The following is a 24,442-nucleotide window of genomic DNA, read 5'->3' on the forward strand; positions in this document are numbered from 1 at the left end:
GATTTCATTTGTTTGTTTCTTGGTGTTTATCGGTTAAACCCTAAAATCAGAAGCCCCAAACATGTCTCTCTCTCTCTATTTCTCTCTGTTCCGCTCCCTGCCCTCTCCCTATCCAATGCAGGCATTCCAGCTGTGCCCTTTCCTGCAGTTTGGCTACTGCTGGTTGAAGTCAGAGCCTTCACTAAGCAGCTCCTGAATCGCTGTGCCCTTTTGACTTTCCATCTCCTTTCACCTCTCAGCTGATCATATCTCCTTTGCCTGTCATTCTTCCTCACTCTCGCCCTTTGCTGGCATCTGCCATTTCACTCTATAGTTCCATTTTTTAAAATCCATTTTAGGATACCATTTGTTTGAGAAGCACTCTGCAAATAAGACCCTTGCTCCTGCAGATGACTGCACAATGCATTGTAGCATCGGGACCTAACACTGTATTGCACCGGTTTGCATTTACTCCGCCACACAGATTCTCGTCTTCCAGCCAAAGTGAACTGTCTCTATAAATTACATTTACACCAGAGCAGTGTAAAGGAGCTTTGGTGTAAGTGAGAATCAGGTCTCATAACTAAATCATAACTGGCAGCATCTCATTTCATTTGTACTGAATTTTTATTTCCTCCTCTTTATCCTGTAGCTGACCCATTGTATCCTGAATAGGCTAGTCTCCCTTATACACCCATACATATAAAGACCTGATTCCCCTTTCATTTACACCTGCATAACTGCATTTACTTTAATGGCTTTGCTTCAGCTTTATGCTGATATGAGTGAAAGGAGGATCAGGATATTTATTTGTCTAGTTGTCTTGATCATTGGGATCAGCTCCTGTTATCACTGAGGTAAGCAACACCCTTTGGTACATTTGACATGCAGGTTCAGAAACTTACTAGCACAATGAGATTGGACCCTCCCACCAGTTGGCAGTGTCGGGACCTTGGCTTGGGGTCAAGAACATCACAAGAAGTTATGGAAAAGCACTAGGAGATTACATTGCTGTCACCCACTCCGAACCGTTCCTGTTTATTCAGAGAGCGAAGCAAAAATATAAAGAGAGCGGCCAGCAAAATGGATTTTATAAATGAATTCATGGCAGAGTCATTCTTCTGTTTCGTTCGATAGCTCAGAAATAACACCCAGGGATTCAGACTGGGGGCAAAGCATGTTGGCACCTAATGCAATGCACAGCCGAGATATAATGTTGTCTGCATCCATGCTTTCACTTAGGAAGGATGGTCAATTGTTGGAGCATTTACCTAAGGCTAAGGAGGCCATGTTCAATTTCCTGCTTCTTGTGTGCCCTTCGGCAAGGCGACTGGTCTCTCTGTACCTGTGTTCCCCATCTTTCTTTCGTGTATAGTTATATGGCCTCCATCCGTAACCCCTGCGATGTAGGGAAGTGCTATTATCCTCATTTCACAGATGAGGAACTGAGGCCCAGAGAGACTAAGGATACATCTACACTGCAGCTGTAATTTCCAGCTCGGGTACACATACCTGGGCTAGCTTTGATCAAGCTAGCATGCTAAAAACAGCTGTGTAGCTGCAGCCGCAAGGGCGGTGGGACAGGCTGATTGCCCCAAGTATGGGCCTAACATTTCAGATGGGGGCATTGGCCTAAGTTTGAATAACGCCTGGTCTCCCACAGCACAGGACATAGAGGGACACTGAAGAAGATGGCTGCAATTCAGTTTTGTGGCAGAGAGTGCAGCTAAACATGTAGCAACAACACAAACGACATCTTGCACATCTGTGGCACCTTTTGATCAAGGACCAACAGTATAAATGCTGGAACACGGTGTCTTTTATACAAAGATCTCACAATACTATACAGACATTAATTCACTAAGCCTCACAGCACACACACACCCCAACCCCCCAATTTTTGCTTGTTTTTTGACAAAACACCAAAAATTTCAGCTGAAAATTTTTCAGTTTTCGAACAAAAACCTGAGAACTTTTGAAGAAAATTTTTGACAGAATGATTTCTTCCCCGGTTTTCACTGACATTTTTCATGGGAACATAACACATTCCCCAACCTAGGAAACACTAGTTTCCATGTTTGGGTGTTCAACTGGAGACACCATGGGCTGATTTTCATTGGTGCTGAACATCCACAATGGCAATTGACTTCGATGCTTGCTCAGTGCCTCTGAATATCTAGCTCTAGTGTCTTAAATTGGCCTCCCAAAAACTGAGATACACAAAACTGATGGACCTTCTGAAAATTTAAATCTAAACAACCTGTCCAAAGTTACAGAGCAAGTAGGGAATAGCTCCAGAAAAGAACGTAGGAATCCTGGATCCTAAACTACCTGCTCCGACCAGACTTTGGTGGCCTCCAAATAATCCTGACCTCCTCCTGCTGCCACAGATCAATTGGCTGCGGAATAGAGGCAGGAGGTTGCCAGCTTTGGTACCAATGGTCCCTTTGACCACAAAAACGCTCTGCCAGGTTAACCATTAACTAAGGGGCAGCACAAAGGCTAGATGATGCTGAGTAGCTGCTTATCTGCCTTGGGCAGAGAGAAAATGACCATTGGGGAGGGGAAAAAAACTAACCAAATCAGCCTCTTCATTGTATTAGCGTTTATTCAGTTAGACATAAACATTTATGAGCCTTTGTGTATGATCACTGTTCTATCTCCAAAATGCTTATGAAATATACATATTTGTCAGTTATATATGCTGCGAAATGTCAATCAGCAAGCAAGTATTCACCATAGAGCACCTTGAAACATGACTATAATTCACATTAGCTACAGGGCCAGATCCAGCCCTAGGAATGTCAATTCATACCCAAGGAGACACCTGCACTGCTTTGTAGCTTTCCTCCAAGGGAAAGCAGCCGTAAAATCCATTGGCGTCTCACTGGAGGAGGCTGTCCAGTAGAAGTACTGGATCAATCCATCTCTGCTCCACATACTGATGAGGTTGTTCTGGCCAGTCCCAATGGCATGAGAGTTGCATCATTCCATTACTGTTTCTGGGAGACCACAGCTTGTGTTCCACTGGCTACCCAGGTTTGTAGGGACTGACTCAAACCCTTGTTCTTTAAGTGGCATTTAAATAGAGCTTCCCCTTAGTTTGTCATGCTGAGGGATGGGTGGCTTTGTGGCCCAACCCTGTGGTATATAAGAGCTAAACTCCTTAGACCCACAAGCTCATAGATTGATAGATTCCAAGGCCAGAAGGGACCATTGTGGTCATCTAGTCTGACTTCCTGTATAGCACAGGGCAGAGAACGCCCCCAAAATAATTCCTAGAGCACAGCTTTTAGAAAAATATCCAAACTTGATTTTAAAATGGCCAGTGATGGAGAATCCACCATGACCCTTGGTAAATTGTGCCACTGGTTAATTACTCTGACCGTTAGCAATTTACACTGAAATCCTTGTAGAGTCAGTTGAACTGAGCACCATTGGGAACGGGTCTTTCAGGTGAGACTTCATTCGGGGCATTCTGTCTACTGTATATCCTTAGTCATGGTATCCATAGCCCAAATCTCTTCTCACTTCCACGGCTACTCAGTACGCTGCCTACTTCCCACCAATCCCAGAGGTGAGTATGTTCCAATGGTGAGTGAATTCTATATGTGCGGCTTGTGACACGCAGCAGGATCCTACTGGGATGACGGCTGCGTCTCAAATATTATTATGATGCTGCATCGAGAATAAAGTGCAGGGGTTAATGCATCTCTGGGGAGTATGCCGGGCTCTCTGTCTAAATTGTTTGCCTGTTTTGGAGCTCATTAGTGTTACACACAGTGCCCTGAACAATGTCACAGAGGAATGCGTGCTGCAGCCCACGTAGAGAAGGGGCTTCCATGGGTTACATTTTACAAAGCACGGCTCATCCCCTGTGCCTTCCCAGTCCTGCCATTAACTGGGGGCAAGGTCCTTGCTCAGAGGGCACTGTTTATCTTTGACATCCTAATTAGGGATGAAAGAGGAAACCAGAAGAGTTCTGAAGCCTAGGAAATATACATGCAATCAATACTATTGGGGCAAATTCAGAGCTGGTGGAAGCTATACCTTGGTGAGTGACAAGGCAGTGAGACATGGTGTAAACTGGTGTAACCTAGAGGGAAGAAGGAAAAGAAACGCTGGGTAGCACTGGTTTAACTGAAGATGTTATTTTAAAACTATTGAATGGAACCAAAGCAACTTTATATGTGGACACACTTAAATTGCTTCAAATGTGGATTCTATCAGTCTAGCTTGTACCTGTAACAGCCGTAATTAAATCAATGTAAACCAGATTAAAACTGATATAAATGTATCCACACCAGGCTTCGCATCTGTTTAGCTAAATTGGCTTTTAACCCGATTTAAGTTAAACTGCTGCAACTTCTGTGTGGAGAGAAGCCCTCAGAGCATGTTGTAGAAAGGCATAAAGGAGAGTCCATCTTTGGCCTTCATCTGAGGCAGTTGCTGAGCTAGTTATGTAGGTCAGCCCCAGAAACATGCCTGTCATAACTTTGCACTATGCTGTCATGTCATGTCATTTTGTTTATTTCCCATATAGGCCTAATTTGGTTCCAATTTTCTGCTGGAGTCTGGGTTCACCGCCTGCTCCCTGCTTTCACACTCCCCAGCAATGCAATTTGGATTTCACGAGGCTGAAGACTAGAGCATTTCAGTGTCCAGTGGTGGTGAGGCCAGGGAGACTTGAACGGGAAGAGGTGGGCACACAGCTAAAGTTATAATCCCTGGGAATGGATAAGCACTGGCAATTACACTGGCATGGTTGCCTTCTGTGAGCAATTGATTGCAAAAATGATAAACGGTCCCATTTATTGCTGGGGTATGATGTTCACTCTGTTTTCAGCATAGGTGGCTTAAACTGTAGGCAGCAGAACTGCCCTTGGCTGAGTATTCTGTCTGATGTTCAGTAAATGGCATTCACCCTAGCAGCTAGTTGAATATCCTCATTATTTGAGCATTACCGCTGTCTCCTGAAGCTTCGTATTTCGACTTTGCCTGATGAGCCTGCAGCGGCAGCTCAGAAAATGGATCCCACCAAATCTCGCAACTCCTGATCTCAAATATTCTAATCTCCAAAAAGATAAGGAGTTGCTACAGCAAAGCCAACATAAACCTGAGCACTACGGACGATGGGATTGTTGTTTAGCTGTGGTTGCTAGTGAACTACTGTTCTTGCTTTCAGAGACCACCTTGTGTTTAAAACCTTCTCACTTAACTCAACGCATATCTTTTCAACACCAGCTTAAGCTTGCATCCTGGTTAGCTTCATCAGCACACAGCTAAACGACATTGTTTGGGAGTTCCAAAGAAAGAAGCCAAGCAGCCTAGGTCTCTGTGTCTATGGCAACTCATATAATGCGCTGGATCCATACATCGCCTGATCCTGAATTCCTTTTGCAGACACAAGTGCCAGGAACTCCCTTGAAAGGAGTTGTTATGGTTCTGATTTGTATTTCAATAGCATCTAGCAGCCCCCATCATGGACCCCACTATGCTGGGGGCTGTACAAGCAAAGAACAGAAAGACAGTCCTTGCCCCAAAGAGATTACACTTTAAGTATCAATGATTTTTAAAGTGCTAAATGATCATAATAATTATCAATAAAATAATGTGTGTGTGCGTACGTGCACATGCATAAAATGGACCACGTCTATATATCTCTTGATCCTGAAATCCTGTTGCAGACAAAAGTGCCAGGAACTCCCTCGACACAAGTAGGAGTTTGTCTGCAGGAGTAGATCCATGGCATGTGTGTTTGTAAGTCCTTTCTGCTGTAGCAGTGCTGGATAAAGGAGTGAGCTAGTTAAGATGAAGGATTTAAAAATGAATGCACTGCAGGTGAAAGATTCTCCTTCTGACTGCCCCTGGAGACTGAGATTTTCCCCCCAGCTCTTCACAGACCAGATACCAGAGCAACGCAAAGAGTAGCCTTTCATTAATATAGTTCAAGCAGCTGTACACTGGAGGAACAAACTCCAAAGAGTGAGGGGTTAATTCAGTTTCTATGCCCAGGCACTCCTGGGCTTCTCGACTGAGCTAGTACCACTTGTGAAGGGAGGCACCTGTCCATTAGCAACTGGACTGAGATTACCAGCTCCCAGGCTACTGACCAGTCAGCCATTAGATGGAAATAACTTTTAGGCACCATCAGCCCGAGCGGGATTCAAGCCAGCAGCCTTCCACATTCTGTCAATCCTCGGAGGTATTCAATCAACTGATTTGGCAGTTTATTTTTGTCAAACTTCTATCTCTGTCTGTTCAGCACTGAGCACGCTGATCCAAGACATGAAGAAATAATAATGATTGAGAAAGAGGTTTTGACATTTATCTGGTCCACGCGATATAAATGTCACTATCACAGAACATAGCTGGTATTCTTATGGCTACATATCTAGGGACAGTTAACTTGATCATCTTAAAAGTAAGCCCTTAGTTAATCTTAGAATCTAAGTCCAACATTTGCAGCACTTGGCGAGTGTAGTTTGAAAGACCATGCAAAGGTTTGGAGCCTTTCATAAATTAATGGCCTTCAAGGCCAGAAGGGACCACTGTGATCATCTAGTCTGACTTCCTGCATGACACAGGCTATAGAACTTCCTCAAAAACCAGAGCTCCTTTTTTGATTTTCATTAAGGAAATGTTACCCACGTTCCCTGGATGTCACCTTCCACTTCTTTTATAAAGCAAAATTCTAAAGCAAAGAAATCATCTAAGATCTCAACAATATCTCCTTTATCTGATGTTGACTTTCCATGCCTGGCACTCAAACATTTAACTGACTCCTGGGACGTTTGTTTGTTTCTAATGTATTCAAAGAACTCAGAGAGAGAAAAATTGTTGGTAGCACAGCCCTGTTAAGATATTTGCAGGTCACATTTGGTTCAAGCAATATTTGCTACCTACTCAATGAATTCAATTCGATCCTGTGTTAAGTAATCTTCAAGGTAATATAGTAGTTCAGAGTGATCGACAGCCCTGAGAAACCATGTGTCTGATTCTTCTCTCACTTACGTGAGCCCTGATTCAGCAAAGCACTTGCTTAGTTTTAAGGCTGTGCTTAAGTCCCATTCAGTGTGACGTAAGTACATGCCTAAATGCAATGCTGAATCTGGGTCTGACACTGGTGGATGTGAGGAGTGGTTCAAAGGACGTCAGTGGAGCACCTCCACTGACACACTGCCTTTACGTCCTATAATCAAACCCCACCTTTTCAATCAACACACCAGCACTGAAATGTATCATATTAAGCAGCAAAAAGGCATGATCAGGGTAAGCTAAGGTTTGATTCACAATACAGAGCGTCCAGCTGCTACACTGGCGAAAGACATCAAAACTGTCCACACCACCCACTTTTCAAAGGAGAACTTTTTTAAAAAAGGATTTTTTTTTTGTTTACAATGATATCTAAAGGCTCATAAACTTCTCTGTACTCATGAGGGCCTATTGCCTTGGTGTGAGATCATCTGCATCCAGAGCAGCATGAATTGCAGCAACAGTTAATGAGGTGATGAAGGCCCTTCCTCTCTGTCTAAAGAAGAGACCTAGGCCCCAATTCTCCTCTGGCTGAGACTGAAGTAACTCAGTTGAATTCAGGGGAGTCATGACCATTAAAAAATGGGAGTATGTGATGGAAAAATCAGGCTTAATACTCCTTTAAAACTCATTAGAGCTGGGTCTTCTAGCTCCGGCAATAGAGGCTGATGTTTAAGATTCCCAGGTTTGATCTCTGTTGCCGATGATGCGCCCAAGGGCACAGCATAACATTATTATGAATGTGACATCTGCAGTAGATTTTTATTTCTAGGTATACTTGGTCCTGCAGCAGGGCGATGGACGAGTTGACCTCCTGTGGTTCCTTCCAGCCCCATATTTTTATGATTCTACGATTATCCACATCCTTTTGCTTCCTAAAAACTGAGCAAAATGATTTGAGTTTGAAAGGATCTCAGCCTGATCTAAAATTCACTGAAGTCAAGGGGAAATCTCCCCACTGGCTGCGTCTCAGGCTTTGCCTCATCTTAGTATCCCAGTGCTGAGAAACCACAATTCTTCTGGGAGCTAGAGAAAAAAACTCATTCTTTTCAGGAAGCATTGTTTTGTGCCAAGCAAACCCATTCCTTTCCTATCATTTCCTTTATTGCGGCTGCATTAATTACTGTGTTAACCTTCACAGTTCCTTTGTTTACTAGAAAGAAAAGGCAATCAAAGGAGCTGCGAAGCCTCTAAAACATTGAAAAGGAGGCTGATCAATAGGACTCATGAATGAAGTACGAATAGGGATGTATCCTAGACCTTTACAGAAATTAGACACTAAAGCACTTTCTAGCTTATAGTGAAATTCCTAGGCTAGTACCCTAATCACTAAACCCTCCTCCCGCCTTTGTCAGGGGCACAGTGGGTGAAGCTCCTGACTAGAAGCTAGAGGCGTGGCTGGGCCAAATTTACATAAGTGATGATGTGACCCTGTGAGCCAAGTCACAACACCGCTCACTCAAATTTGCCGGGCCCACCCCGCCCCGTGTCATGACGGAGGGCCAGGTGGGCCAAGCTTCGGTGAGTGGCTTTGCGACCTGGTGCATGGATTTGTCATGTTACTCAAAATTGGAGCAGCCAGACAGATAACCTCTGCCCCCTCCTTAGCAAAATTCTGGCGGTGGCCCTACCCGTTCCGTTAAGCTAGTATTAAGGAAGGGATGAAAACAGGTGAAATATCTCACCTGGTGATGTGTAAAGGTGTGGGCTTACCTGGCGTTCACTAACGCATGGTAACTAACATGAGGAAAATCCTAGTGAAGACAAGGCAGTTTGTAGTTCTGACACAAGTTAGTAGGTCAATGGTTAAGACTGTGGGAGAGCTTAGGGTTTACCTCAACCCGTTAACTTGTGCAAAAACTACACTAGGGTTTTACCTCATGTTAGTTACATAGGACTGGACGGGACCTCTTGGGTCATCAAGTCCAGTCCCCTGCAGCTACAGGCAACCCTGTCATATAATCCCGTAAACTGATGTGAGGTATGAACACACATTTTGCTCAGGGCTCAGGGCTCATCAATGCTTCCATTTCACTGCCAGAGAACTGCTGTTTGTAAGAATGCTGGAGGTGGCCGCTTGTTTCAGAGTGAGGAGAGCAAAATATTCACTGGGATACCCACCCTTCCTAAACCCCTCTGCAGTGCTTCATTTGTAATGAAAGAGGTGCCAGGACTCAAGAATTTTTTTTACTTTCATAACTGACGCAGCAAGCCCAGAGGTGCTGGGGCGATGAACTCCCAGGCCTATAGGTGCCGGGGCACAAATTAAGCACTGCCCCTCAAAAGTATTCAGGTGCTTAACTCCCATTAATTTCAGTAGGAGCTAGGCACCTTTGAGGATCTGGGCTTCTGTGTCTAGAAATGAACAAGTTCTGGCTGAAATGGCTGAGTCCAACTCTAGTAACCAACAATAATAAAATTCCTATAATAAACATCTCCTTCCTAGAGGTTCTGATAAGCATTTCCATTTTTAGTTTGGGGGCAAACAAACCCTTTTGCCTCTTTTTGTTGCTGTTGCAGCTAAAGAAGGAGCAGAAGCCGTTTTTTTAACTTTTCCTGTAAATAGCGCGTTAATGAAGACAGATGGGTCAGCAGTATAAACAAAACCTCTATCTCAGGCTGGTTTTTGTTCTGGCTTTGTTTCCCAACATAGTAAGCAACCCAGCATCAACACAGTTCCCATCCTATTAACTGTGCTTGCTCCCCAAACACTGAACTGGGTCCTAAGGAAGTTTAAATTAACATTGGGCTGTAGTTTTTCAAACACTTGGAGCAGATGTTATAAGTGCCAGAAAATGATTTTTTAATGTAGGGCGTAGTGAGGATTTCACTTAGTGTTGTGTAGAGAAAATGCTTCATTGTATCTTTCCTTTTATTGGCGGCTAAGGCTGGATTTTTCAAAGGGGCATGGGGAAATTAGCACCCAACCCCCACTGATTTTCATGGCTCCATTGAAAATTCCAGCCTAAATCCCCTCTTTCAGGTAGGCAGAGCTCTCAGGTAGATCTCTGTGCACCCTGAGAAGTGTTGTTTAGTGGTGGAAGCAGGAGTCAGGGCTCCGGGGTTCTATTCCTGTCTCTGCCTTCTGAGTGCATGACTTTGGGCAAATCACTTAGGGACAACATTTTTGAAACGGCCTCAGTTTTTGGGCGACCCACTGAAGAAACATAAGGCTTGATCAGCAGAGATTCTGAACATCCACGGCTTCCCGTTGGCATCAGTAATCTCAATTTGGGCACCTAGAATTAGAAGCCGCCAGGTTTGAAATGTTTGGGCCTTAGCTTCTCTGTGCCTCATTTTGCCTGTCTGGAAAACAGAGGCAATGATATTAGTTATCAGCCCCGAGTGTGGTGAGGGCCAGTGAGTCCCTGTTTGTGAAGTGCTACCGAGGGCGCTAGAAAAGTGCAATGTGTCCTTACCTGAAATCATCTTCTGTTTTCCCCTCAGCTCTGCGTGTCAGAGAGCTGGCTGTGTGAGGGGTTTTCAGAGACAAACTCCCCTTGCCCAGGCTCACACCTCCAACCAACGGCTAATCCCAAATCTGGGTGCAGTTACCTCACGGCCACCTCTTGCTTCACAGATGGCTGCTGCAGCCCAGATTCCTTAATTCCACTCTTCCCGGGTGCATCCCGACCTCCCCCCACAGGCAGCCACATCAAGGACCTAAAACTGGAGCAACTGGATCTCCCTCTGCCTCAGATTTAAAAAGAGCCAGGAGGGGTTTCAAAGACAAACCAGGGCACCACAGAGACTAGATTTAGGGGCAGGCAACCCAGGCAACCGCCTGGGGTGCGGGGCTTGGTGGCGCTGGACTCAGGGGGCTGTTTTTGTGGTTAGCAACAAAAGGGAAAATAGAATGTTTGAAGTCACATGTTTCAAGTATTCCGTGTGTGGATTCATTTTTTACTGTCCTCCTAGAATGTTCTGGGCCTTTGTAGAATCTTGTGGAACCTTCCAGACTTTCTGAGAACTACGTTTTCCTCAAACCTAGAATGCCCTCACAGGTATATAAGGGCTGAGGTGTCGCCAGTCAGTCAGTGAGGTAGAAGTACAGATTTACAGATCCTAGCATGCAAATTCATTGTCTTATATGACAGGGATAAATCATGCATGCAAATCGTGCATGAAATAAAAATTAAGGTATTCAAACATTTAACAAATGGAGGGGGAGGGGCGCTGAAGACACACCTTGCCTGCTGCGCCATCTCGTCTAGGGCCAGCCCTGGCAGTGGGGGAAGGTGATGACCAGGAATAAGGGGGTGTGATTTGCTGGGAGCCATGGCCCGGTTCATAGGTGCCGACTTTCTAATTTCTGCAGGGGTGCTTGACCCCTGCTCTGCCCCAGGCCCCAGGCCCCGCCCCCTCCACCTCCTTTCCCCCAAGGCCCCACCCCGCCCTGCCTCTTCCCACCCGTTCTGCCCCTCCCCTGAGTGCGCCCTGCCCTCGCTCCGCCCTTCCCCCGCAGTGCCTCCTGCCCGCTGCTGCACAGCTAATCGCAGCGGGCAGGAGGCGCTGAGGTGGGGAGGGGGAAGAGCTGATTGGCGGGGCCGCCGGTGGGTGCTATTCCCCTCACACAACAACCAGCCACAGCTGGGGAGAGAGAATGCTCTGATCTGCTGCCAGTTCATCATGTGGTTTTCTCATGCAGCTCTGCCTGCCCTGCTGGCTCAGCAAAACACTTCAGACTGCTCTCAGTCTCAGGGGCTAGGGCCATACAGAGCTGGGGGCAGTGGTGCCGGGGAAGGAGATTCTGAGCTACCAAGTTAGGTGGCGGTTCCAGAGCGTGGGGATGACTGGATCCGCAAGGGGCCAAGAAACCATGAGATGGGCTGTGACCTAGTGGAGAAAGCATGGGACCATGAGTCAGGACTCCTGGGTTCTGTTATCTTCAGCCAGGCCTAGAAGGGGTAGTGCAAGAAAACCACATGGGAAAGTTTATTTTGGGGGCAATTTCTAGTCCAGTTTTGCACACCCAAGAGATGTAGATAGTTTGGAGAAACATCAAAACTTTTAGGTGCGTATCTGAGCTGGCCACGAATGCTGAACCTTTTCCCCCGGGGAGAATAAAACTCTCAGAGGTTCAAATTCACCCAGAACCACATGTGTTGATCTGAGAGCAGAACTCTGCAACCCTCGCTCGCATCAGCGAGCCTTACTAACACGTGATTTACACTCTATTCCATGCTGTGTGACTTTGGGCAAATAACTTCCCTTCTCAGTGCCTCTGTTTCCCCTCCCATCCTTCGTCTGTCTTGTCTACTTAGGTTGTAAGCTCTTCAGGACAAGGATTGTCTGCCACTATGTTTGTAGAAGTACCTAGCACAAAGGGGACCTAAAATTGCTTGGGACACCAAGGCTATGTCTACACCACTGGAACTATAGAGGCATAGCTACAGTGCTGTAGCTACTCCAGCATAAGCCTGTAGTGTAGATGCATCCTATAGCAATGGTAGGGGTTTTTCTGTTGCTGTAGGAACACTGCCTTCCCGAATGACGGTAACTATGCTGACAACAGCATTCTTCTGTTGACCTAGATGCATCTACCCCAGGGATTAGCTTGACATAACCATGGCGCTCAGCGGTGTGGATTATTCCCACCCTGAGAGTTGCAGCTATGGCGACTTAAATTTGAAGTGTAGACCAGATGGTACGTGCTACTCTACTATAAATAATAAACCGTCAGAAGTAGGAATCCCGTTGAAGTTGATAGTTTATGTGAGCAAAGGTTGCTGAAGTAGGTAGTTTGCAAAGAATATATCTTTTGGTAATGTGCAACGTTTTAGGGATATTTTGCAAAATTTATTTAAAAAGAACACTCCAAAATTGAAACTATTTTCTTAGGAATACCTTTTCTTTTTTATTTGGCTTTAAAAAATAAGAGTCAAAAGTCCATTAACATTGACATCAAGCAGGTCAGGAAAGAAAAGAAAATCAATGTAGGCTACTAATTAAAGTGAAAAATAAATGTGTAAAAAATGTAAGAAGCAGAAATCATAAATTATATTTTTTTCATGAATATAATTAATCTCTTCCCAGCCCTGGAAAATGTTTCAAGAGATTCATTTGTTATTTATTGTTAACAGCATGTGAAACACGACATTTTGTATTGTATTGTTTTTAGCAACCAAGGCCCTGAACCTCCAAACACATTGCTCTATGCTGCGATATAAAGTATGAACTCAGGGAGACAACAGCCAGGCTTTAAGTTAAGCATGTTTGTGTTTGAAGTATAGGGCTTAATTTATTAATTTAAAAATGGCACAAAGAAAAACTCTCTTTAAAAAAAAATAGACCACATACTCCCACTGCACTGTGCCTGGTCATAATCTAAACAATATTTATATTGTAGTTGCAATGCACAGACCAGGAAATTGTAGTTACCCAGTTATCTTTTGCACTGGGTTGAAGTCATTCTATTAAAGCAAATGTCCTTATTTTAAACAGAAACCTTACAAAGAGATGAAATATTCTGATTAGTTAAAATCTCAGGTTATGAACAATATAGAGCATACACAAATGCATGGTTCATGAGATATTAAAATTGTGGTTTAACAATGTTTTCCCAAAGAACATCATAATAAGGTGTTTCTTATTTTCTTACTAATTGCCATTAGGGGGTTTCTTGCACATTCCTCTGATACCTGGGTTCCTCTGACTGTCTGCGGTCAGAGACAAGATGCAGCCACTACTAGCCAGGGCTAGTGCCTACAAAGCCTAGTAGCTGAAGTGCCTTCAGCATTTGCCTCTGAGTTGTGGCAAACCTGGCACTCTACTAGTACCTTAGCGGTTTGTTGTATTGCAGTATAAAGGTTAATTAATAATAGACTGGATGAACCACTGTGCTAATTTGGCTTGGTTCCTATGTTCCTATGTACTGATCCTGTAAATGCTTATACATGTAACTTCGCTCACAGGTAAAATTACTCCTGTGCATAAATGTTTGCAGAATTGATCCCTACATTCTATTTTTTTTTTGACTCGTACTATGGACCTTATCCTGCATGTATACCATAGGCAATGGGACTTTTCTTACCCTTTTTACAATAATGTAACAAATCTATGACAATTCATTATTTTACTACATGGCCCCCTTATGGTGACAAGTGCGGGAACAGAACACATGTCCTTTTGTAGTCTCCGACTACCTGAGCTCAAGCTAAAGGAGATTCTTCACTGGCTGTTAACAGTATAGGTCATAGGCTATGCGGTTGAGCCTTTCTGATGCTATTCAGTAGAGGAAAGGGGTACAAATATACACAAGCCTGTTGCAGAAAAGAGATGATAAAATAAATGATGGATTATTGCAAACAATAATTGTTATACCACTGACACGGTGAATGGTTTGTACTAGCTTCATATGAACTGCAGATAGTTTGGGCATGCCATATTAAAAGGTATTTGTGGGGGTCTCACTTAAAATGATTCATGCTAGTGGATTAAGAAGATTTCACATCTATTACATGTTTTTAACCTGCCATTTATCCAAGGTTAAGATTATGAAGTTGCAAAGTGGAATGGTCCATAAGGCAATGACAGTCATTTTCCCAGCTGACCTAAATCAATGTAGCTCCATTGATTGAGCGTGCTAGTTGGAAATGTACCACCTACTCTGCACTACTTTACAATAGACTACATAGCTAGAGCACTTAAAGCAATTATATCCTTGATAGAGCTTGTATCTATCAGACAAGACTATGCATTCTCCAAGATGCTTTCTTAAATCACTGTGATGGATTGTCTGAAGGCAGGAAAGATGATAATAATGTACTATATTTACAAAGATCTATACCAAAAAAACCCAAAACAAAACACAACCCACTTTGGAGCAATGCTCAACAGAAGGCCTCAAAATATAAGTTGTTCAGTACAAGGTTTTATCAGAGTGGGAATACATATGAGCAGAAAAATAAAACATTTTGTATTCTACATTATATTACAAAGGCAGACAGTCAATAAATAGATCAATAAATAATGGGAAGCACAGAAGGGCTTGCGTGGATGGCGGTGAAACTGGTTTTAGTTGGTGCTCGATAAAGTCTTTTGTGTTCATTCCCATGAAGTGTCAGAGTCAGTTCTTTCAAAGACAAGTCTCTTATCACTTCCAGTGAAGATAACTTTGCCTTAAAAGTGTAGAACAGATGCAGGACAGTACAGTAGGCTCTGGCGGAGGCTGGGGGAGTCAACGTCACTTACACTTCCCCAAGAATCTGACAAATTTGCAGCTTAATATAAATAAAGTGACGGGCCTATTGTTTCTCAGCTCCGACACCTTCTTATCACCATGATTTGTTGCAGAAGAGTGGCGGAAACATGGCATGTGACTCCATCATATATAGTTTAAGTGTGTGTGTGTGCAGGAGCAGTGTCTTTATGAATTGACAACTTCAACACGTACAGAAAGGAAAGATCCTCTCTGCATGGACCTTGGGGTGGAGGGATTTCCTTTTCTGCCTAGGTTTAAATGGACTAAGCACAGTGTTACTTGCCATTTGAGTTGGATTATATAGATTTAGTTATACATAACATATTAGCCACATGGGGGGCAGGCTCCCAGCCAGTGTAAATCAGTGTATCTTTGAGGACTTCAATAAAGCTACTATGCAGATTTTGCCCAGCTAAAGTCCTGGCCCTTGATATGCAACATGCATCAAATGTGGAATTTTACATCCAAAGTCAGCAGCTCTGTTATCAGGGGTGGCTCCAGGCACCAGTGCACCAAGCACGTGCCTGGGGTGGCAAGCCGCGAGGGGCGGCCTGCCAGTCGCCATGAGGGCGGCAGTCAGGCTGCCTTTGGCGGCATGCGTGCGGGAGGTCCGCCGGTCCCGCGGTTTTGGTGGCAATTCAGCGGCGGGTACGCCAAAGGTGCAGGACCGGCAGACCTCCCGCAGGCATGCCCCTGAAGGCTGCCTGACTGCTGTGCTTGGGGTGGCAAAATACATAGAGCCGCCCCTGCCTGTTATATACAAGGGATTCGATAATAAACAAATGGTAGACACATTTCTTGCTTTGTGTAATAGCAAAGGGGCAGTCTGCCAGAGCACTGCCCCCACCTAACATTGCAGATAGGGGCATTAGAAGAGGGGAAATGTCCTTTCTTTTCATGGCTTCCATCCCTCTTTTTGGATACTGCTAAACTATCCCTGCTAAAATGGCTTTTATGTTTAATCCCAGGTTGGTAAAGATATTTCTTAAAGAGTCAGGGTAAAATTTTCAAAAGCAACGAAATGACTTAGAAGCCTAAGTCCCACTGACTCTTAATGGGGGTGATTGTTCTGAAGAGTCAGATTTTCAAAAGTATTGAGGTACCTAAAGATCTAGATAGACACTTTTGAAAATCCCAGTAGATACCTAAGCAATTTAGAGCCTAACTCTCAGTAATTTCAATGGGAATTAGGCACCTAACTCCTTTAGGTGCTTTTGAACATCTCAGTATCTTTAGGCACCTAAGTACCTTTGAAAATCTGGCCCTAAGTGCTTACATCTGTTTGGGAAATGGAATTTAGGCAATGAACTCACTTTAAGCATCTACCCATGACGTTTGCCCTTTGAAACGTACCAGTTTTCACCAAATGGGATGATTTTGCAAAATGTTTTACTTGGTTATTTGACAAAGACTTTATCTCTCCATCTTAGCCAATTATTCAATCCAAATACTCAAGTGGGTGTTACATCAGGTTCACAGTTTCACTGACTGCAAATTTTAATGTGAACACAATCACTTCAAAACTGTTTTAACTGACTCCAAACACATCAGCAAGGAATTGTTTTCTACTGAAATGCAATGAAAAGTTAGGGCATAAATACCCAGGAACATGCCTGAGAATAAAATGCTAACTTGGGCTCGTGGGGGGAAGGGAGGGATGGGAATGCACCTATCAGAATATGTCATAATATAAAGCATGTAACATATGACTTTATTATGTTCATTCAATCCATGTTTTAATCCCTGCAGTGGGGATGCATTTCAAACAATGTCCTTGACCACAACACTTTTTTTTTTAAGAACTAAAATCCATGAGTGTTATTCCATGGCATTAAGGCTGTCTATTTTGGGGCAAAAAACCCCAACAACCCAATGATATGGTTTTCCTTCTTTATTTTGTTTATGAAGGAAGCTTCTCTCATAAGAAGCGAAACAGCAAGAAGCAGCAAGCACTGGAACAAAATATACATTCCGTACAATCATATAACCTGCCCGTTCCCTATGACATGAAACATACAATTATCTGTACACGCCTCATTAAATAACCTTATTAAATAGGAAATGCAAAATGTACAAATTTACAGACTGAATTATTAAATACTCCCCTGGTGCACGCACGGGGCATGCATTCGTTTCTACTATCGGCAGCCACACTCTGAAACTGCCATCCCCTCATATTTGAACTTGTAAGTAACCACCCCTGCGTCTAAGTAGAGGATGGAGATGGGATCAAGCTTGGTAGGCACACAGCAGGCTTTGGAAGTTTTCTGAGGATTCTTCAGGTGAACCAAAGTCTGGACAATGGCGTGTTTAGTTGGCGTGACGTGTTCAGTTAAAGGGTAGGAGCACACTCCGCGGCACTCGTAGGCTTCATATCCCGTCGGGGCGATGATCCAGGAATCCCAGCCAATCTCCTTGAAATCGATATAGAGTGGAGTCCTTTTGCAGTAGTTGCCCTTGGCGTTCCTCCGGATCCGGGCAGTGGAGTCATAAATGATGTTGGAGCGCATCTGGAGCAGTGCCTCTTCACCTGGCCCGTTGTGGAAGTTGCCCATGCCCAGATTCTCCAAATCCAGCAGCTGCTCATGGTCTATCATTTCGTCCAGTTCCTGCTTCTCCTCCTTTTTGTCATTGCTCAGGTCATCTGAGAACACAATCAACAGAGGCACGTGCTTGGCCTCGGAATTGATGTCAATATCGAGTTTCCCCTCTCCGTTTGGCTCCTCCCCTTCTCCGCTCTCTATCTGCACTTCCAGCCTGTGAGTGGTCAACTCTGACCTACGCCAGCGCCTCATGGCATCTGTGATATCAAAGGTCTCCCACTCACTGTTGGTGCCGTAGATCTGCCTGGATGCAAGTGCCACCATTTTTCTCTCCTCTCCTTCTCTCCCCGCATGGTTGTTCTCCAGTACTTCAAAAATGGTGACTTTCCTATCCAGCCCATCATAGAGTATTCTGTCCCGCTCCACCAGTGTGTAGAGTCTCAGCTCTGCCATCGTGATCTCTTCATGGTGAGGGATGGAGACGTTGAAGAGAAGAGGGTATTTCCGGATTCCTGTGACACCAATAGGGTGGGAAGTCAGATCTGGAAATGACAAAGATCAACGTAAATAAACACTTTGGAACTGCAAATATTTCCAGCAGAAATATGCATGCATGGAACTCAGCCTTGCATGCCTTGTATTCCTTGGTTTCAGTGTGAACAGTTACAGGAAAATTATAATAAATAGGAATAATGGATTGTCACACAAAATTTTATTCATGTCGTCAGTGAGGTGGATGATTTGTATTGGATCTTCAAGGAAAACAAGGTCAGATCATGATAATAGCAATGAACTTGGATTTATAGCTCTCTTTCTTCCAACGTGGCTACCGAAGTGCTTTATAAAAGGTCCTTACTGATTGTACACATTATATTTATTGTATATAGGAATCGCTTTGCCCAGCACTGAAATGAAGCCACCTCTGGAGTGCAAATACAACAGCTGTTTAACATGTGAATATCAACATTACACAAAATTTTAGGACAGGAAGTGAAGAAGAATACTACACCTCTACCCCGATATAACGCGACCCGATATAACATGAATTTGGATATAATGCGGTAAAGCAGCGCTCTGAGGAGGCGGGGTTGTGTGCTCCAGCGGATCAAAGCAAGTTCGATATAACGCGGTTTCACCTATAATGCGGAAAGATTTTTTTGGCTCCCGAGGACAGCGTTATATCGGGGTAGAGGTGTATATCCAACTGAAGGGACATGGGGGATTGGAGATGGGCAGAATGACACAAACTGTTTCTGCAGCAAAAGTAGGCTGCATTTGTATCTTTTTGTCTATTAAGAGGGGATCTGTCTTTCTATGGAATATCCAGTAGATCGCCTCATAAATAGTGTGATCTCCTTTACCTTCAATTAATCCTATGTACAGTGCCACACTCCTCAGGTATATATGGTGAATTTGTATTTTCACTGGTGATCTGATACAACACATTAAAATCCCTACTGCTGATCTGCTGTCTCTGATGAAGTGTTGCATAGATCTCCCAATGGAAACAAATGATACCATAAGCTTCCACCAGTGTCTGAAGACTGCAACCACCAAGGATAGAGACAAGTTGTTTAGGGTGATGCAAAGGCTTATAACTAGGAGGAATGGGAAGTTAGGTCTTGATCCAAAGCCCTCTGAAGCCATGGAAATATTCCCATTTTGACGTCAATAGGTTTTGGATCTGTCTTGAAAGGAGCAAAAGAAAACTGCTGTACTTACTTATCAAGTATCAGGGGGTAGCCGTGTTAGTCTGTATCTACAAAAACAACAAGGAGTCTGGTGGCACCTTAAAGACTAACAGATTTATGTTATGATTTATGCTATGCATCTGAAGAAGTGAGGTTTTTACCCACGAAAGCTTATGCCCAAATAAATCTGTTAGTCTTTAAGGTGCCACCAGACTCCTTGTTGTACTTACTTAGGAGCTTTTGAGAGTATTAATTAATCAACTGTATAACAAGCAAATAATCTAATCTAATCTATCTATGTTTATACATACACCATCTGCATTTCTTCATACATATAGGAAATTTAGAAAAATGTTTGTATTTATTGCTGCATTTCCCTAATATCAATAACAACCCTGAAACCAAATTAGGAAATATAGACTTAGTGGACATGCCTACAAGGGTGGAGGGGATGGACTGCATGGAACTTGTACATTTTCCCATCTCTGATTTCTATGACTCTGGGATTGATATATTTATGGAAACATTTGGTTGACACAGGTACAAATATTTGCCCTGAGGTAGCAAAGCACTTCAGCACATGAGTAGCCCCATTGACTTTAATTGGACTTCAGTGTTTTCTGATGTTTGCAAACATCAGAAAAAAGAAAAAAATATCGAAGAGGCCAAACATAGACTCATAGACTCATAGACTTTAAGGTCAGAAGGGACCATTATGATCATCTAGTCTGACCTCCCGCATGATGCAGGCCACAAAAGCTGACCCACCCACTCCTGGAATAATTCTCTCCCTTGACTCAGCTGTTGAAGTCCCCAAATCATGATTTAAAGACTTCAAGTCGCAGAGAATCCTCCAGCAAGCGACCCCTGCCCCATGCTGTGGAGGAAGGTGAAAAACCTCCAGGGCCTCTGCCAATCTACCCTGGAGGAAAATTCCTTCCCGACCCCAAATATGGCGATCAGCTGAACCCCGAGCATGCGGGCAAGATTCTCCAGCCAGACCCTCCGGAAAAAAGTTCTCTGTAGTAACTTTTAATATCCCATCATTGACCATTGTTACTAATTACCAGCGATGGCACGTTATTGACCTATTGACTAAAATCACGTTATCCCATCAAACCATCCCCTCCATAAACTTATCAAGCTTAATCTTAAAGCCAGAGAGGTCTTTCGCCCCCACTGTTTCCCTCGGAAGGCTGTTCCAGAACTTCACCCCTCTGATTGTTAGAAACCTAATTTCAAGCCGTTTGCCCTCTCTTCCCATTGACTTTAGTTGGGAGTTTGAAAGCACTCAGAATCCAGCTGCATGTCTAGTGAGCGTGACTCACTTCAAAACTGGAAGTGGCATCAGAACTTAGAGTGACCTCGAGGGCTTCCCAGCCTGCAGGATGCTGGAGAACAAGTCCACTGTCATGGGGATATGTATGGTCTTGGGGTGGGGAAAAGTCAGCTGACTGCATAGAAGACGGACATGAATAATTCATTGGAAGGGGTTAGGGACACGCCCTTATGGGAAACTGGGTGTCTCACTTCCTGATTAGAGAGAAAAATAAGTCAGGATGGGCGTCTGCCCACAAGACTGGCTGAGCAGGAAAACTCAAAGGGTCAAATTCCCCTCTCACTATTACCTGTACATCCTACTTGGTGTCAATGAGGATGCACTGGTGTCTGAAGGAGGAGGATTTAGCCCAGAAAAGTTTATTTAAATTTGTAATTGATGACCACATTAGAATCGTATCTGCAATGGAGCCGGACTGCTTCATGAGCTAAAATTGCTAAGGAACAATCGTCATAAAGTTCTACTGCTTCCAGCCATTCAATTTCCATTATCATCTTCTACTAACACAAGCAGATAAGTATAAAGATTGCATTGTGTGATCTGTTCCATCTCTTTTATCAATATAATTGCAAGCACTTTATTTTTAACCATCTAAAAGGCCCACAAGCTATAAAATTCAGGTTCCCTAGTTGTTATTGACTTTCTTGACATACAAAGGAGAGAGAATTAAAATAAACCCTCTGTACTGTATGTGTGCATATGGAAAGCATTTGTATTAGCATATGAGTATCTGAATCTATGCCTGTAGTTCTGGACTAGAAGAAAGGACAGGAATCTGCCAAGAAGGTAGGAAGTTATCCTGAGTTTGACATGGCCATTGCAGACTTCATGTAATGGTGAAAAGGATGCTTGGCATCTCTGTTGTGTTTATGAAAATGAATGGAACTGTGCATTGTTACATTTACTAAAAATAAAGGATGACTGCTGATTTACACTAGTAAAACACATAGGATTTCCCCCTCAGTATACTGTACTTGCCCAATTATAGTCCATTTATATTCCTGATACTTTTTCATCTTAAAATTGCAAGTGTCAGAAAAGGACAATACTCATTATTCCATATTCCTTCAGGGCCAGATTGTGAATGCCTTCTCTACGCTCATGAGCAGTCACTCATCCCATGGTCTTCAGTACGCATAAGTGGTTTGCAATCCAGCCCTCAGTCAATTAAATGTTATCTATATGTTGAAGAAATGTACAGTTAAAGTGGATTTGAACTTTAAGGCAGAGCCTTTTAAAACCAGAAACATGTAGCTGGATAAGAATGCACACATCTGAATGAGGTATAGATTAGCCCATAATTAGAGCATCTAGCTGAGTTGTCAAATTTAGGTCATATATACTCAGTGTTTGCTCTGTTATCTTGTAGTTTTGGAGTTCATCAGTAAAACTGAGACTGGCATGATAGAAGAGCCATTTTTATTTGAATTATCACACGTAAAGCTGAGTTGTTAAAAAAAATCATCTCAATCCTACTGGCAAACAGAATGTTTCTGGGGCATAAATGATTTGTTGAAAAGTCTTTTAAATATATAGCCTACATTGTTACTCATGCATGAAGCATAAAGAAATCATCAGCAGCTAGTATGTGAGCCTTACATTCCTCTCGTTATGTAGCCATTGCAGGAAATTTTCAATTGCACGATATGTGTAACTGTCTAAACTCATGATTTTATGCATTTTTTAGCTGAAATTTTTTGAAAAATAGAAAATATTTATTTCCCCCAAAATGAGCACCAAGGGTTAGCAAAAGTCATCATAGAGAGCTGCTAGCTGCAGATATTTCTATATCTGACTTTACTTCACACACCAAGCCTTGGGACCCATTAAAGACTAAATTGGGAAAATATTACTAGAGAGTCATTCATTGTTTGGTTAGGAATCCATGAAGAAATTGGGCTTCCCAAACAAGAATTTGTACCATTGCGTGGGTTGTGAAAGAGGGTTTTTCCCATTAATTCAGTTACCGTCTCTCTTTGAAAATCAGATGCCTATGAAGGTAACAAATAAGTGATTCACATGCTTCCTGGGATGGTGACGATTTATTTGTATTACACACCCATAATATTCAAACATAAAAGAAGACATTACCCCTACCCCAAAGTGCTTACTGTCTCAAAGATATAATAGGCAAAGGATGGGGGAAAGGTTACATCAGAAAAGCAGTGTGAGCTGGTTGATTATAGGCATATGCCGTGTTAGTTCGTTAACTCCAGCTGCATCTCTATCTAATCACTATAAACTTCTCCCCCCCCCAATTCAACCTTCATGCGCCACGCATTGTAAACAGGTGTCTTGTTGGTTATAAGCAATGCCCACTCATTCTTAGTTCACTCCGAGGAGTATGGCTCTTACCTTCATTTTGGAAGCTTCTAACAATATTTGCGGATGGCATTGAGGTCCTATCAGTGGCAAACCTGTTGTACAGCTCTAACATGTATTCTGGGGGCTCCACCTTAGCCGTTTCATGCAGGGGAATATCAGAGAGATTCAACGTCTTCAGGAACTCGTTTTTCATGTTCTGAAGCAGCGTGCTGAAATCAACGCCGTCCTGCTCCGAAAGGAGCTCGTCAAAGAAGGGCACATCTTCCTCCAGGGAAGACTGCTCCAGGCTCATGATGGGACTGCAAGCTGCAAGGTGCACCAACAGAGAGAGGGTTGCCCACAGCTGAATGGTGACAGTATCCATTCCTCCGCTCTAACCTCCAACCGCACTCAACAAGATTTAGCTCTCGTGTGGGCTAAGTGGCTATTTTATCCTCTGGGTTGTGTGCAGCTTGTGTCACAGAGTTGACAAGTTTGGAAGCCCTTGCCTGAAGCTTGTGATCAGTCCTTGCTTGCGCTCTCTCCCTCCCCCCCCACACCGTCCAAAACCAGGTCTCAGTAATTGGATATAACACGCTCTCTCCTATGGTAGCCTTGCCTCTCTTATCTCTTGTAGTGTAAGCTGTCCACCAGATTTTCTGTTGCTATCTCACAAACCCCCTCTCCCTTAATGAGCATTTTGTAAACATTCTGCACTTGGACCCTCTGAGATAGGCCAATTTTCTCCTTGGACTGGATCTGCCCTTCCTTTTCTCCCTTGGAGCGGACTTTTTTTGGCATGCGTGGCCAACTTTTATCCATACAGCTTTGTTATGATTTCAGCCGAACATGCAAATGACACAGAGCCTAGATCTAGGATTCTGTATTCTATACCAACAGTAAATAAAAGCCCACTTAAATATTAACAGAGTTACACCTGTGTCCTTTGTCCCCTATTCCAGAGCTAAATTGTCCAGCCCAAGTAAAGGCTTTACTTAGATGAAAAGCACTTTGAGACAGGAACCATCTTTTTGTTCTGTTTGTACAGCACCTAGCACAATGGGGTCCTGGTCCAGGCCTAGGGCTCCTAGGCACTATGGTAATACAAATAATAACGACAATAATAAGACCACCGGAGGCCTTGAAGACAATGGAACTGGTGCGATTATATTAAGCAGTAGAAGGCAGAAATTTTGCACTCACTGCAGCTGTGGGCTTGTGTTTATGCAGGGGCTACATTGTGGAAAAAGGTTTTGGGGACAGGAGAAATGCAGGCAGGGGACAGCCTCTGGCATGGCCAGCAGATCTGTGCCTGGTTCTCCTCTCCTACATACGGACACTGTGTACC

At 43.5% G+C, this 24,442-nt stretch overlaps 1 protein-coding gene across 1 annotated transcript; it reads right to left on the minus strand.

Moving 5' to 3' along the window:
• Positions 1-17,355: 17,355 nt before the first annotated feature.
• Positions 17,356-23,479, minus strand: BMP10 (bone morphogenetic protein 10). Its single transcript, XM_065399907.1, has 2 exons — positions 23,146-23,479; positions 17,356-18,302 (listed from the first exon to the last, which is right to left on the minus strand). Exons 1-2 carry the CDS (start codon positions 23,477-23,479, stop codon positions 17,356-17,358), a joined length of 1,281 nt encoding a protein of 426 aa, XP_065255979.1.
• Between the last annotated feature and the right edge of the window lie 963 nt (positions 23,480-24,442).

The sequence above is a fragment of the Emys orbicularis genome, chromosome 2, assembly GCF_028017835.1.
Source record: "Emys orbicularis isolate rEmyOrb1 chromosome 2, rEmyOrb1.hap1, whole genome shotgun sequence".
In the NCBI taxonomy this organism is placed as follows: domain Eukaryota; kingdom Metazoa; phylum Chordata; order Testudines; family Emydidae; genus Emys; species Emys orbicularis.